The sequence below is a fragment of the Micropterus dolomieu genome, linkage group LG06 (genome assembly GCF_021292245.1).
Source record: "Micropterus dolomieu isolate WLL.071019.BEF.003 ecotype Adirondacks linkage group LG06, ASM2129224v1, whole genome shotgun sequence".
Taxonomy (NCBI): domain Eukaryota; kingdom Metazoa; phylum Chordata; class Actinopteri; order Centrarchiformes; family Centrarchidae; genus Micropterus; species Micropterus dolomieu.
This window is the reverse complement of record NC_060155.1, coordinates 14,837,482-14,854,296: the sequence shown is the minus strand read 5'-3', so window position 1 is coordinate 14,854,296 and position 16,815 is coordinate 14,837,482. Positions and strand designations below refer to the sequence as shown.

At 39.3% G+C, this 16,815-nt stretch overlaps 1 protein-coding gene across 1 annotated transcript in view; it reads right to left on the bottom strand.

The window, feature by feature from the left end:
• Positions 1–16,815, bottom strand: part of LOC123971918 (dipeptidyl aminopeptidase-like protein 6) — a 39,270-nt gene that overhangs the window by 4,622 nt on the left and 17,833 nt on the right. The window contains exons 4-19 of the mRNA XM_046050996.1: positions 15,750–15,844; positions 15,550–15,624; positions 15,407–15,459; positions 14,708–14,789; positions 10,309–10,429; positions 4,597–4,751; positions 3,758–3,855; positions 3,498–3,624; positions 2,739–2,777; positions 2,431–2,538; positions 2,259–2,350; positions 2,135–2,182; positions 1,942–2,054; positions 1,167–1,214; positions 921–1,019; positions 754–823 (exon numbers count right to left, since the gene is read on the bottom strand). Coding sequence (XP_045906952.1) covers positions 754–823; positions 921–1,019; positions 1,167–1,214; positions 1,942–2,054; positions 2,135–2,182; positions 2,259–2,350; positions 2,431–2,538; positions 2,739–2,777; positions 3,498–3,624; positions 3,758–3,855; positions 4,597–4,751; positions 10,309–10,429; positions 14,708–14,789; positions 15,407–15,459; positions 15,550–15,624; positions 15,750–15,844 — 1,423 coding nt within the window. The remainder of the gene's footprint in view (positions 1–753; positions 824–920; positions 1,020–1,166; positions 1,215–1,941; positions 2,055–2,134; positions 2,183–2,258; positions 2,351–2,430; positions 2,539–2,738; positions 2,778–3,497; positions 3,625–3,757; positions 3,856–4,596; positions 4,752–10,308; positions 10,430–14,707; positions 14,790–15,406; positions 15,460–15,549; positions 15,625–15,749; positions 15,845–16,815) is intronic.

The following is a 16,815-nucleotide window of genomic DNA, read 5'->3' as shown; positions in this document are numbered from 1 at the left end:
ATTCTTATACTTCTTGTGATAATTATCGATATTGAAATATATGAAACTTTTTTCTCGTGATAACATTTTTGGCCATATCGTCTAGCCCTATCACCAACACAGACTGATCAGACTATTTAGACAGCTACAAGGAGTGGACAAAATAAAAGGAACACCTTGCGATGCAAGTCTAATAAACAGTCTAATACACACTACACCACAACTTATTAAAAAGGAACATGAAGTTGAACTAACTTATCTTTAACAGTCTTAATAATTTAATGCTACCATCTTTTAACAAATGTTGTATGTAGTGCAGGACTTTCTAGTTTATATTATATTTCTAGCATTATATTGTAGTGCTGAAACTATTCCGGATCCCATTTGTTAAAATTAATTGGCAACTATTTTAGCGACCGATTTGTCATTTAAGTGATTTATGAAGATATAGACCAATAAAAAAATAATAGACCAATTAAAAGGGCACTCTGGGGTTAGGGCTTGGAGACTAATATTTCTTATAAGAAAGCCTGTATTACAAACTGGAGGCAGTAGTTTGAAAGAGACAGGCCTTTACCAGGCAGACAGAGTCTAACAAAAGACCCCTTTGAGTTGCATTATGAGAAATCCAGCATTTTTGGATCTTGATTCATACTATGGAATTAAACTCAGGATATCCCACACTTTTTGACCATTCTGTTTTTAGTATGACTCCTGTGAGCCCCCCGAATCAAGATATCTTTTGGAAATGAAAACCAATGTATTCATACTTACACTAGCAGCAGTAAGGGGTAATGGGCTGTTTCCACAAATCCAGCTGGCTTCAGAATCTGCATTGTCAGAGCTACAAAAGACAGGACAAGGTTAACAGGAATCTTATAATACAAGATGACTGGCTGTAATTCCATATCCACTAATTCAACATGAGCATGGGCGCATACTGTAGTCGTCTATGACGATGGTCTTGTTCTCCACTTTAGGCATCTGCATGTTGTTGTACGTGTCGTTCACCCTTTCATTTATCTCCACGTCAAACACCTCTGCAGTTAGGCAGATTAAACAGGTCCTTTGTTACATTCTCTCAGTTACAAATCTATTTTATCAATGAAAACGTTTCTGCAGAGAATTCAGTACAATTTATTGAACATTGTGATGTAGGAGGACAACACTACCCAGGCGATACTCACTCTGTTTGTCCTCGGTGCTATAGATAGCCACAGTTGGTACAAATGGACCTACACAGAAAAATTCAGGGAAGGAAAACAGTTAACAGGGATGCGATAATAGAGGTTGATTAAATTCCACGTAACAAGGCACGGACGACAGGCTCAAGTGCCTCCACCATACCAGTAATCAAGCCTCTGAAACCCAATCCTCCTCTGCAACAGAAGCATCTCTCTGTCTGATTTCAAACAGACTTCTCAGCCAGCTCTACAGTTAATAATCTACTTCCATCCCATGAGGACGTAGCTTATTATTTCACAATGGAGCTACTCTCCAAAGATCCAATTAATGAAGAAAGCCACTGGCACTTTTCCTCTCTAGAGTGAGCCCCCTAAACAAATCAGCTTCCATAGAAACCGCAGTGCTGTGCCCCTGTGTTGAAGCCACAAGGGCACAAAAAAACCCCAAAACAAAACAATGACAGAGTCTCTCCAGGGAACACAAGGAATATGCAGTAAACAACAACAACACAATTCTAACCACTGGGCCTCATTTTCATATGACAAATACAAAACGGAGAGACCCCACACACTCTCTGCCAGCAGCTCAGCAGTGCTCACAGGAGTGTTGGCATGCCGTCAGACAAGACATTTATTTCTGTGGCTAATCAGAGGGATCCAGTATGGGTTTGAGTTTATGTGCTAGTGCCTAGTTCGATAAGTTCTCAACCAGATGTGGAGCACTAATTCAATTACACTTTCTACTGAGCAGCAGAAGACTTTCTCAAAGTATGCTCACCTTTACAGTTGAGTAGGAAGTACTGCATGTTGTGGCTGAATGAAACGTCCACATAGCCGCAGTTAAACTCACAAGACAGGCAACAGCGGTTGAACGGAGGGATTGTGTCAGCACTGTGGGATGGCACTGAGTTACATATCATTGTGCAGCTTTAATAGCACAGAAGTACTCATAGATCCTTACAGGATCCTACCTGTACAAGTGCCGTCGCTTGGGGTCATCCTCTGTGCTCAGAAAGTATCTGGAAAACATCCAAACATTAAAATCAACACAATTAACATGATGTTTCTGTATAAAATTGCTTCAAAATGCCTTACATAAGGTTCCTTTCGTTGTCGTAGGCCAAGATGCTGGTGATGTCCCAGTCTCCAGAGGTCAGGGACTGAAGTATGTCTGTGCTGGTGTTAGGCTAGAAGGAAGTGAAACCGTGCAGACACTGTGTCAAAACTTCAACACAAATATCATGAGGATAATTCTGCGATTTCTTACCATAGAGGTGGACATAGATATGTGGAAAAACTTTCCTCTCCCACCCTGAGGGATTGCTCGGGTGAAGAAGAACTTGTGTCCGTCTTGGGAAAAGAGCGGTGCTTCATTCTGCGGAGGGGAGAGAATAATATATTGTGCAAGTGTGTATGAAGTTTGTGTCCCAAATCTTGCCTGCAGAGCTTTTCCATTTCCTGTATACTTAGTTCAGACATACTCAGCAAACACCATCACACACGCAGGTTTTTTGTTTTGTTTGTTTTTTTTAACTAAAGACGCAACAACAGGGAGGAAGTGTTTCTATCACATACCTGTCTGTGCAACCAGCTCTCACTCTCATCCTCATGTTTCTGAAAATAATACAAGAGTATGAGTTTTCTGAGTCTAACAAATTACCCCACCCAGCCCCTCTAGAGCTTGGCCATCAACATGTTAAATGTTGTTTGTTTAACCTGTACCCCGTGTACAAAAAGCCTTTTTACCGGGGGTTATGTATTCACCACTTAAATAGACCACTTAATGGACAGATTAGAGAGTGGTATATAGATGTTCTCATCTCCACCAGAAAGGGAATAGGAGTATTTCCAAAAATGTTGAACAATTTATTTTAAAAATACAGGTCATGAAAATAAACTTCAATGTTTAAAAAAAGGTTAATAATTTCCTAAAACAGCTGGGGGACTGTAGTTTTTAGCAAACATTACCCCAACAGGATTAAATAGGACAGTTATGTGGGATTGACTAAAAATAAACTACAGTGCCCACTTTCATCGTAGTGAAGGACCGAGTTGCCCACTGCAACAATGCTGCTCATTGATGTGTTTTTAATAGTTTTTGGACAACAATAGATGTCTGAAGCACAAAGGAATAAGCTATGACAGGCTTTAGCTACAGGCAATACTTGTTAGCGGGTTGATACAGTAAATGCATTGTTGGTTTTGGTCTTTTTCATGGGATCAGTTGACAGTGAGAAAAACATCTTATACAATTTCAACACATTTAACAAACACAAAACACACAGTGACAGCAGATTTCGCACTTTGCCAAGTAACAAATGCAGAACGTTTCACCTTGATGCAGACTCCAGTTGTAGCCTCGCACAGTGTCAGGATAGAGTTGTTCTGGGCTCTGTTCAGCCAGTTGACAGCCAGTTTGGTGCTGGTAGCCCATTTCACCATGGTGATATAATATTCTCTCCTGGAAAAGGCAAGAATACATCACCACCACTGTCAAGCTCTATCTCGACTGCCTTAAAAAAGAAAAAGCTGCTGGGCTATTTTTGGTGCTTGTTACTTCAAACACAATAAGGCGCCGTTGGGCTGTCACTCACCCTATTCGGGGGTCATCGGGTTTCTTCATCACCACGGTGTGCAGGGGACCGTTGAGGCTCACCACTGACAGGTGCACTATAGGGTTTTCCTCCCCAGCCTGCAAAGGCCAAGGCGAAACTAAATACGTCAGACTGTCTCTAACTTTCAGTTTAAGACAGTAAGGAATCATCTTTCTGTCTTTAAACTTAATTATGTTCTATATATTAAAGTCCACTATGCATAACAACATCAGCTTGATGGAATATTATTATATTTAATCCTTCAATAACTTTTTTTTTTTTTGGCCTTAGTGGCACCAGAAACATGTTATGAACACAACATTGACACACATTGAACACAACACAATGTAAGCAACTTGTTAACAAACCATTGCTTATTTACACATCAAGTTGCCCCAGTTTGTGCCTCTCATGTACTTATTAGCATACATTCACAATGGTAACCATCAGTTTCTCTAAAAGATAATTCACTGGTGATGTCAAGAAGGTCATTGTTCATTTCAAACATAGCACGTTTATTATATTTTAGAGAAACTAATGGTTACCTCTGTGATCAGACTTTATGCTAATGCATGAGAGGCACAAACTCTCTTTTAGCTCTACTTTTGGTCTCCACCAACTCCTGAAGGAAATATCATGAGCTGAAAGTCACTATACAGCTCTCTAAAGCTGAGGGGTGGTAATTCACGGTAGGTTCATCACTACGAGCGACACCTTTCACATTGTCACATTGTTTTCAAGTTGTCATTTGATCAGTTGTTATTACAAAAATATCACTTACAGCCGCTTTAAATTTGCTCAGCCTAACAGTGAGTAGGAGAATGTGGCTGGAGACTTGCCTTTGGGTAGTGATACTCCAAGCTGGCAGGGTACGGCGTTCCTGTGAAAAAGGGAACTTCCATCTTCGGCACCAGAGTGTCATTGATAGTCATGTAGGCTAGACGCAGGCCGTCTGGAGACCACCAATGGGCTATGTGGGTCTGCAGGATCTCCTCTGTAAAACAAAACAATCAGATAATACTCACACTGTAAAGAATGAAACTGAGGACCAGAATAAAGGCTTTGTAGAAGTGGAACAAAACATGTTCAATGTTGTAATTAATACTTTGTACATTGTAGTATTTTTAAACCTTTTTCTTGTTTTTTTGTGTACGTACCTGTTTGTTTCAATTTCATTGTACACTGAGGCACAGAGGGAAAACAATGTTTGTTCCTCTGTGCATTGAGTATATAGAGAGAGCGACAATAAATTCTAGTTTGACCTTGACTGACTTTGGGGATATGTCCTAAAGTGAAAAAAAGGCAAAGCCATGTAGAAAGTATAAAAATGTAATGTCTGGTTCCTGACATTTAAAGTACTTGACTACGACACCTTCCAAGTCCCTAACATGTAATGCTTCACATCAAGTTTGCATTGCTCTATCTGCAGCTTTCCTATTAGTTGGTGTGTATGTACTTAATATTCTATCACTGATAAAGACATTTCCAATGTGTCCCAAGGGGTACAGACACTTGTTTAATATTTTTAGTATGTGTGATTTATGGTGCCCATTCCCCGTGCAGTCACTGAGGAAAAGTATCAATTACTCATATGTAATTTTGACAGTTTGAAATCAGAAAAATGTGAAACCAGAAGCTTGGCACTGCAGTAGATACATCATGTTGATGTAGGCTTGCTGCCTGTGAACCACAGAATTACAATAAATATGAATTATTATAGATTTATATTAGTACAGCAGTTGTTATCAGTACTAATGTCACCTTTGTTAAACAAGAATTGACCTTGTACAGGTAATTCTAGGCATTTTCTTTCCTTGTTCTTTATTTTCTTTTTAATTTGTGAGCAAAACAGAGTTTTTTTTCTCAGTGTACTGTAGAATGCTGGTGGAAAACAAAGACTTGAAATATTCTATGTGAGTTAAAACAAGGCTTTGATCAATAAATGTGGGAGCTGGAAGGAACATAGACAAAATGTGCAGAAATACGGACCCACAAGAAAAATTTTATTATTATTTTGAAAGGTTTTGTACTTGATCTGCTTGCAATTTCAGGAGTAAAAACACTCCCTCCTTTTCTTCTCTAAGCAGCTTCCTGATGAGTGAACTTCATCCAGCAGGGGGCAGAAGAGCTCTATGAAAAGCACACAGTGCACACTACTGTACCTACATACAAAAACCGCTTTTTCCTGTCAAAAATGATTAGATTAGATGATTGATGTGGATTTTGTTAGGGGTCCAAGCAGCAAAGCTGTATCTGTCAAGATTCTTCTTCTTCTTGTGCCCTAAAAGTATCTGGGTCTCAGAAACCATCTGAAGGTGTTGTCCTTTCTCTGTGCTGTCTGTTTGTGCCCCCCCATCCCCATGTCTGCCCCCCTGTCTGCCCCGGTGACAAAACAATACCTAATTAAATAAATAATAAAACAGACAAAAGGAGTATATTAATACTCTCTTGTTATAGTAAAATCTGTCTGGCACAATATGGTATCCAGCTCATCATCACTTGGCTTCTGGGCAGTAATAATAACACTTCCCAAACCTGGCATGTAGGTTGGCAATCTCACATCTCTTACATTTTGGCCAATAACTAAAGAAAATCTTTTTTTCCCCTGGATTCCGTGGGTCCATCCACATATTGCATATCCTATATATAAGCCTGATACTTTTCCAGCCATTTTCAATTTCACTTTTTCTACAAATGTTGATCAACAAGCATCACAATGTTTAGACTGATTCGGAAAAAGTTATTTTTCAAATTTTTGATATTCCATATGGTTTTGAAATTGTACATTTTTACACCCATGTCTTTAAGTTCAATTTAACATAAACACTCATAAATTAAAATTTACTTAAGCTATTGTAACTAAACTTGGTGCACATGTTCAGATTCTAGGTCCAAGCTTCACTGCGCAGTTCTGAAATATTCTGCCCCTAGGGGGCGAGTTCATATCTCATATGTGGATTTGAGTGAAAAATCTTCCACATTCTACAGTTATGTTTAATTAAGTGTTTAAAGTTTGGCCATGATTGCCGAAAATGTAGGAGGGTTTATAAGCACAAACATTTATAAAGAATTCACATTTTTGTTTATAATACAGGTTTAACTTTCACCATATTTCCTAGAGAGCTTTTTTTCAGCACATCCATTGACGTGTGATAAAAGTTTGCCTCACTGCAACCAATGGTCAATTCAGAAGTCTGTCACTCTGTATTCTTCATATTTTTTCTAAATAAATTTACATCTGTAAGTCTTTCAAATACTATTTTGTCAGAATTTGTAAGCATTTTAAGTTTAAACTGGCAAAATTACCCCGGTCTGGCACATGTGATGTCATTGCCTTAACTTGTGTGTGGTGTATGGAAAAAAAATTCTTAATATTATTTTTTCTCTGCTGAAAGTGTTTGTGCAGCATAAAGTAAGACCTAGAAACCAAAAAAGTGGCTGTTGGATTGCCCACTACTCAGGCACATATAATGACACTCATTGACCTCAAGGTGATGCTCTAACAATCAAGTTTGTGTTTACATAATTGGAGTCAAAATGATTTAATCATTTCAATCTCACAAGTTATCTGCATCTGGTCTACTGTTCAAGAAATTTTTGACCTTTCGTCAGAAACCGCAGGGTGAATCGTCCCAAAACTTAGTCAGGATCCTCTACAGACTACCACTGATCTGAAGTTGGTAAATAACTGTTGATACATGACTAAATTTGCTGATATTCTTATCAAAATAGCAATTTTCACTGAAGGTCATAAGCTATATGAAATGTTTCTGAAAGTAGATTTCTATACCTCAACAGAGAGATAGTGATAACCACAATCAGTAATAAAAAAGCAAGAGTTTTGTTCAATTAAATGTTCTGACCTCGTCAGTGCTGCTGTAATCATTATTGCTGTTGTCAAGCTACAATTATTTTCTCACATTACTGTGAGTGCACAGGGTGAAGCCTGTTATAACAGAGTCAGAGAGGGTACAGCACACTATTCAGTGGTGAGTTCTCAACATTTGATTGAGTTCTTCCCACTGTAAGGCCAACTATTCTCAAGGTCTGTGTCCACAAATCGTCTGCTTACACAATTTCTTCTATAACCCAGGAAAACTGTTTTTTTATTCTATTATTATATGAAAGTTGGAGCATGTTGCTCTTTAAAGATGATGCCTTTACATTAAACACAAACCGTAAGATACACACAATATCTGCATTTCATTAAAGACAAAAAAAAAATTATATTTCCTGTCACAGCACCAATAAAGGATGGGATGGGTTTGTGTTTCTAAACCTCGCACGTCCACTGTGACAAATCAGTGTTGGAGTGCTGTGGACCGGCTGTGAGGATGATGTCACACTGTCTTCTGTGCACGACCATCACTGCTGTCAGAGACAAACGTATACATCAGCTGGGTCAGGGACACATACACAGACTAAAACCCACAGAAACCCACATGTACAGACAAGTACTGATGCAAACACACAAACTCACATGTTGCATTCTTGTAAAATTAATTTCTTTCATCTGGTCCATTTCCCAAACGCACTGCTCTACAGAAAACCCAACTTCAATCCCACAACTTTATTGTCTTTAATCTCTTGATGAAAACTTACATATTTGATCATGCATTATTATGACAACTGAGGAATAATTATTAACTCTGATCAAAGCATCAAAGCCTCACAGATAATAATCTTTTTTGGCCAAGCATTTAAAGTTATACATAGGATGTCAGCGTTTCAGAAAAATGAGAATCATTTGATACACAAGTCCACCTACCATCTAAAATATTCTATTTGCTGTAATGGTGCAGCCATAGAAATGGCACATTTTGTTTGAATATGTCAACATCTGCATGATATAACTTCTATGAACAGCGCAACAAGCAGATTTATACATTTATATATGGCATTGTCATACAAGTATATAAAATCTTAAGCTTTAAAGCTCTGTAAGTGGACATTTAAAGGCAGAGGGCAAAAAATCACAACTTTGTTGAGCCTTTCTGGGAAATTGACTGCAGCAAAACAAAACATGTGCTAAAAAATGTTGACAATGTGTGGATCCAGATAGAAGTCATCTGAAATCACCTGTTTTACTTCTTTAAACCAGATCACTAACAATACTGTGATGGAAAAGTTTTCTGCTCGCAACAAAGTTAAAATTTTCTCAGTCAAGGCTGAGGATGTTTGACTGCAGAACAATAAATACCTCACCTTGAACCATAATCAAACAACTTTTACTAAAACAATCTCACCTGAACAATGCAATTCACATTGTTAACAACTGCAAGCCAAGTGTGTAAGGGACGTAAGCTACATGACGCTGCTTTTGTGATACGGTCTGTAATCTGCTGATAAATCCATGAAACATGGCGCGAAAACACAGCAAGACAAATCTTTCTTTAGCATAGAAAATGGATTACTTCTTTCATGTCATGTTCTGTGTCTACAACAAAGAAATAATCCCATTAATGAAAAAAACGATTACAGCCGACCCTGAAGCAATTCATGCACTGTAATACAATTTCCCTCATAATAAATGGCATTTTGCAATTACTTTATACAATTACACTACAATTATGATCCAAAACCACCCTCTGGATAAATCCAAAATGAATAATTATAATAATGCCAGAAACAGAAATCTTGACTTACTAAACCAGACACCTAAACTTTACTATAAATAACTGCACAGTGGAGAAACTAGTCTCAAACATGGCAGCGCATCTGTAAACAAAGCCATATCCAAGTGGTTTGTAATTGGAATGTCTGTCTCACATATGCAGTAATCAGAAAATGTCTCATATTAAATTACAAGTATGCTGGCTTTTGAACATCTGCTGAGTGAGATTGCAGCGCTGCAGACATGAATTAATTAAAATTGCCTCAACACAAAGACAAGCTATGGGAAGTCTAGAGAAGGAGGGGCACTGAAACGAAGCCAGCTGTGTGCTTTCAAAAGGAATTATGCACCCAAACACCCGGGGGGGGGGCAGGTGTCACAAAATGGTGCTGAAATTTTGTTGGTTAAATATACTACTATGTCCTAAAGTTTGCAGACACCCCTGACCAAAACTACACACACTATAGTTTTTCATGGTTTGGCCTAGGAGCTGAAGATCCAATTAAACAGAGTTAGGGTCCCCAGAGCACAAAGCAAGGTCTGAAAAGAAATGGCTTTCTGAGGTTGGTGTGGAAGAACTTGACTGGCCTCCACAGAGCCCTGACCTAACCCCATCCAACACCTTTGGGGATAAGCTGGATGGCACACTGACCGCAACCCAGCCTTTCACCCTATGTCACTGTCCAACCTCACTAATGACCATGTGGCTGAATGATAGCAAATCCCCTGCCAGGCTCCAAAATCTTGTGGAAAGCCTTCTCAGAAGAGTGAAAGGGTGTTACAATAGCATTTTAATGCCCAGTTTTGTCAGGTCTGAAATTCACATAAATTGCTACTCTGTCTTAAGTCCCATGTTTTCAACATGGATGTCCAACATGATGGATATGACATTATCCTGGGCTTTGTTGTATTTTTGGTGTCACTGTTGTCCTCTTACCCTCATACAGCCAGTCAGCAAGCCCATTGAAGACGACTCCCTCCTTACCAGTGGAAACCAGGCGGATCGTTCGGCTCTCTACTGTTGCTCTATAGTAGACGTTGTTTTCAAATATGAAGATCTGGACAGAGAAATGCAGAAGGGAGAACCGTCATTAGTCTCTGTATCCCTGTATGTAGCCTAGAATTGTTATGTGTATTGCTGTAGGGCGAAGATGGGAATACTTTCTCAGCCACATCTTTCTATCTACAGTACAAGCCTTTACACCAAACCCACCTGTGGCTTTTTAATCACAACATGACTCGATCTTAATCCGGACAGAAACACAGCTACCCACTCAATGACACTTATAAGCTAATACAGTCTCAGTCAAAACCTGCCTTAATCACTGTATTAACAGATATTTGCCTAATTAAAGTTCAAGCTGGATTCCTCTCCAAAGCACCCTTTCTGTTGCCAATCAAGACACTGGAGCTGGCTGATGCCCTGCAGACACACACACACACACACACACACACACACACACACACACACGAAATCATGCAGAAGCACACCATTTTCCTCCATGTGTTTATTGAGAAATTATGCTGTCTGCTGGAGGTGGGAGACGGCTGCACTAAACTGCTGATTTAAGCCTTCAGTGCCAATAATGGCATCGCCTGATGGAATTAACACATACCGCTGGCAGATGAGTGCGTGACTATTAAAACCCTCTGTCAATCCAACTCCAGGGTCTCCGCTGTTTTGCCTGGTGCCGGTGTGAGGGAGATGAATGTGGGATTGATTTGTATCTGAAGCTCAGGCTGTGTTGTCTGTGACTGCCGAAACCTCTTCAGGTAAATCTAAGCCTTATATTACCAGCGCAAGAATCAAAAGAAAGAGAGAGAGACACGGCTCCTTTCGTTCTGATCTATGGCTGCTGTTGAGAAAATCAAAGTTTTATATTGTGGGTTTTATATTGTGGGATCAACATCTGAGGAAAACAGATCAATGCAGGGCTGTGTAAAGCAAAGGAAGCTGGCGGTTGGCGATTGTTGCAAAACCGCCACGGGACATAATGAAAATCATAGGCAGCTTTCAAAGAGTTACATAAAAATTTTATTCTCAGTGTTTTAATTATTATGAATTACCTTGGCAAAAGCTGCCTCAAAACCCAACCTCAGACTTCGATTCAACATCACAAATTAACACTGAAGGATTCAAAGCGATATGTCAAGTCTCCAGGTTCAAGGGACACCCTATAAGCAGAGAACCCATTATAGCAGTTAGTCGTAAATGATCCTGAATGGCCTCTGAAAACTGGACTAATTTGTAAAGCAGGTGGCAATCTCATTCCATGACTTTTCAATCTTCAAGGGATAAACGTGAGAAAATAGAGAATAAGCAAAAGGTGAGTCATTTCAAAAGGGTGGAGAGATGAAAGCAGCAACATCAAAGATACCTGTGGAGCTGGAATAGCAGGGTTTCTTATTTGCCCATGTTTTCGGGTTTTTAGTTGTCAATTTTTGTCTCTTAAATGCGCCCTTTCTTCTCAACACCTCTTTTTTTTTTGTGTCAATATAACCTCTTTTTCAGGTGTGTGTGTTGACCCAGCCTCACTGATTACTCTGTCACAGTAGAGTAATTGCTTGCGGTTTAATGAGAGAAGCGTTGCTGGATTCATCCCCCCCTACTCCTCTCACTGTACATCCAATGCTTCACTGCACACAGCCATGCTGCCACAAACACTCACACACACACACCCACACCTCATCTTTATGTGCTGATGTAGTACTGGATGATAGATTGCCCCAATTCTGATAAACTTGGAAAATCATTATATTCAGAAACTGTTGGAGAACAAAAAAAGAAAATATGTCCGACATCGCCAGGTCAGACAGACAAAAGACGAGAGCTCATCTCATTTTTCCTCGCACAACCTCAGCTGTTCATTAAATCAAACGCCGGGCTACAGTAACAGCATTGCGGATGGAACAATCAGGTACACTATTACCATATGCAAATTCATCTGCGTTCTTCCCTCGGCAGGCAAAGTCTTATCGCACACTTGAAATGTTAATATTTTCTCACAGCAATGTATCTGTAATTTAAGCAAATGAGACGATAAGAGCAATTACGGAGGAAGAGAAAGCTTTGAAGTAATAGCTGATGAAACACGGGGCTGTCTGTTTTCTCAGCACCGCAAAATACAAATAGAAACTAATTTAAAGTCAACAAGGTAAGAAAAGAAAAGTGGAGTATTGCTTTAGGCGAGAGAATGAAACAAAAGATTATCAGGCGCTTGGGTCAATGGCAGTTTTAAACTCATTAAAGGCTGCCATCGTTCTATATTTTTATTGGTGACATGCATGTTTTAGTTGCATCTCAATACTTCAGTATTATAGAGTTCACTGTCCTATCTGTGGCGCAGGACGTCGGTTTCTCCTGAAGATGTAAATCTTTACAATCAAGTCACAAGTATATTGTTCCTTTTTGTTTTGATTGAATAATTTGGTGAAACAACAGGGCACTGTGGCTTTTACCCAGTGTTACACAAACAGGAGTAAATAGTACATTTGTCTGGGGACTATTTTAGGCTGAGGGTTACATTTGGTGCTATGGAGTATTTACAGCAGCAAGGCAGTGTATGTGGGATCAACTCAAAACAAACTACCGTGTTCATAATGACGAAGGAACATGCCGCCCAGTGCAATGGTGTGGCTAGTTAATGGGTTTTTAATTGTTTTTTAACAACAATGTAGATCAATGGCACAGAGGAATAAGATATATGAGGCTACACAGGCAATTCACAACTATACACGATAAATATAATGGTGGTTTTATTATTTTCATGGGACAATAAGACAATGGCAAGCCTTACATTATAATAATGATCACCAGCCAATTATGCTATTAAACAGAATGAGAGATATACTATAGAGGCTATGTATTTTCTGATCTGATGCTATTGATTCTATTGACAGGAAGACATAATTTTTCAGCGCTTTAAAAAACTGTTACAAATTACTGTTGCAAAAATATTAGTTATATTTTGTTTAGGTTTTGGTACAAAACCATCTTGTTTAGGGTTGTTGTGGTTTTGGTTTTAAAACAACCAACCTTTGTCAACAAGGTTAACAATTGCAGTCACATTTTGTCCAGCCCAACGACCCCCTTTGCAGACATTGTGGCCCTGAACAATGTAACCCTAATTACTCCTTTTCCTCAGACGGATAAGTGTCATAATGCCTGTGGCTGCTAGACTGGTACTTGTGACTTATGTATGTAACATATTGTTGATGGGCATTTGCTAAAGCGACAGATGCTGTTGTGTTTCTTGGGAGCAAAGTGCCAAATGAAATATGCTATTCAACTGCCAGTTGAAACACAGAACTGAACTGCTCTCACTCTCAAATTGACTGACATATCCTTTAATACATGGACTAACACTAGAAAACAAATCTTCATTATTCATCTGATGCAGTGAGGGGGTTTGTTTGCGCCAAAAAGGTTAGAAGCACAACAGTTAAACATCTTCAGGTTCACTTGTAATCAGTCAGAAATGTGCTTCTTTTTCATCTCTGAATCACAGCTACACCGTGTAACTGACCTCTAGTTTATTTAATACATACTAAATCATGTTTTAGTGAATTTACCAAAATCAGTTCACACTCTACTACTACTGTTGAATTCATAATAGCTTGAACTATTCTAACACATTTTCCTGTACAGCTTATAAGTAAAGTCAGGGTTGAAACTTTGGAAATAAACAATAAGAAGTCGCCTTTTGGACAGCGAGAAGCTACTTTTAATACATCTTTAATCTTTGTTTAATCCAAGGACTAGTTTAGCAGGCTTATTCTAAAACATTTTCAGCACTCTTTAACCTATAAGAACAGTTTATTTTGTAAAATATATAGCTTATTGCTTATGTTATAGAGAATGCATACTAATATACAAAGAAAAAAACATGAATGAATGGAAATACCAAAAAACTAAATTGAGGACTCCAATTTGTCTCCAATCAACTGGTGCGTTTTACAAAATCTGTCCCCAAGTGTGGTGGGTAACACACCCACACTTTAGCCAGTGCCATGTGTTTGCTCCCCCCAGCAATCCTCAGGCTGTCCAAGCCATGGGTTTTGCCACCGAGATGCCATCTGCCACTGTGGCTCATGTGTTGTCACAAAGTTGCAAGAGTAAAAATTATTTGGCTTCACAGGGACATTGATTGAGGTCAAAGCAAGGAGAGTTCGCCATGGAACCCTTAAAGCGGTCATTACAGTGTACATAAACCTCTTATCGCCTCAACATTTGTCTGTTCCACTGTGACAAACCATAAATCACTGCTGTGCCAGGCTGATTCTGACAGATATGCCACTATTAGGTGAGTGTAATCTCGAGGGTACGGCATCCTTACCAGCTGCTGGCCTCTGGGTCCCCATCCAGCAAACTGCAGGACAGCTTCATGCACTTCAGGGGGATTTAGAGGCCAAGTTTCTCTGTGGAGACAACATATTAAAGAATCAATGCAGTATCTGTATGTACACAGCATGTACAATGCACCATGCATATCTGGATACAAATGCAAAGTCAGCTCAAGGAAGTCATGTTTTTTGGCTTGTTCCTTCACTGTAGGCTTCATCAATCATCCACATCCTTTTTTTAGCACGAGCTGACTTTGCTTGGCTCACTACAGATACAGAACAGCAGGGAAATAAGCAGACATAGATGGATGAAAGGCTAAAAACAGGCCAGGCTGAATGCAGAGCACAAAAATAAATGTATAAAGTAAATGCATTCTCACAAAGTGGCAACAAAAGCAGGTAAGTGGGGCTGACGTCATTGGACTTTCTACATGGGGTAAGGCTGAGGGTTAATTATTGTCCAGGAATTAGGCAGACAAAAGAAGGACCAAAAGATAACGGATGGTGATGTGGCAGTGGATTTCCTTTGGTGTCAGAGACTCGGGTTCAATTCCCCACCATGACCCATCCACCAATCTGTCCCTAGGTACTCCAGAGGCATGAGACCTCTGACATATATAGCAATTGTAAGTCGCTTTGGATAAAAGTGTAAGCTAAATGAATAAATGTAACAATGAAAAGGTGGGTCTTACAGTGTCACAAGGCTGTAAATAATGTACTTGGCCACATAGGAGTGTTGGTAGATCTGCGGAGACAAACAGCAACACAGTTAAGGAAGGCAACTTCTGAGAAAAAAAAGTATGCATTGAGAGGTAGTGCTTGGAGGGGTTCCCACCGGTTTCACTTCAAAGGCAAACAACACGTGTTGCATGTCTGGAGACACTTGGTACTTGGCGGCTCTGGATCTGTCCTGGATGGGATCAAAAACAAACTCGCAGTCGTAACACACCCAGCGCAGCAGCAGTAGAGAGTATGCTTACTGCTCTCAAAGTCAATTGAAAAGCAAAAACAATGCTGAAGTGAGATGATACTCACAAACAACTGGTTCGGCACGATAACAGTTCTCTCCTTTGTGTCAACATTCAGCTTGACAACATCCCCATCCCTTGTACGATACAGCAGCTCATTGTCTGTGAATGGCAAATAAAACAACCATCAGAGGGGGAGATAGAGTTTCTACCCATACTATATGGTATCACCTCCTTAACCTTACCTTATCTTGAGTAAGCCAAACTGCCATTGAACCATTTCACTAATTGTTTTTTGGCCATTTTAGGGACAGTGGAAACAAGCTGTAAACACAATGTTGACCTATTATCACCTTTTAACTTGATATGGCAGACTTGTTAGGAAACGGTTATTTACACAGAGAACATTAGCATTAATTTTGAGTTTCTGTCCACTTGATGAATGTAAGTCCAATATTCACTCTCTTTTAGCTCTGTTTGATCAACTCCTGAGGGAAATCTCTTGCTCTTTATCTGCTAAAGGCCCCACTGTATCCACCAGCTAATTGCTAACTTTGTGCGCTGAGCAGGTGGCTTACAGATTACCACTAACATTACTATTAGTTTACATCTCTATGTGGAACTTGCATTGTCTCTCTCTCGTACTTTGTAATGATTTAAATTGTGAGTAAGCTACCAAACATTACTGCTAAATCCAAGCAATTGTTGTTCCGTTTAATTCTGGCTCATTTATTTACTGCTAACTCTTATGGCCTAACCTACATTATGAAAACGTCTCTCATTGAACGGTCTTTAAAAAGGCTGTGATATGTCCAGTGTGGACTGTTATAATGCTGTTGTCCTTGTAATCCTGCTCTGTAGACAACAAAACAGTTTTTTTTTATGAGAAGATCCCATTAAATGCCACAATTGCTTTCTGTAGTTACCTTAGCAATACAAAGGCACTGTTTTGAAAACCAAGGTACAAGATTTAACACGGCATGTTTTGCTTTCATTTGAAGCTTGTCCTTAGGTGAGTTTTAAACGCTCTGGAACACAAACACTCTTTTTATATGTGTTTTCATCATCAGATTGAATTTTATAACCCAAAGATTTCCTCAAAAATATCTCAAATCTGTTTGTTTGTATTCAAT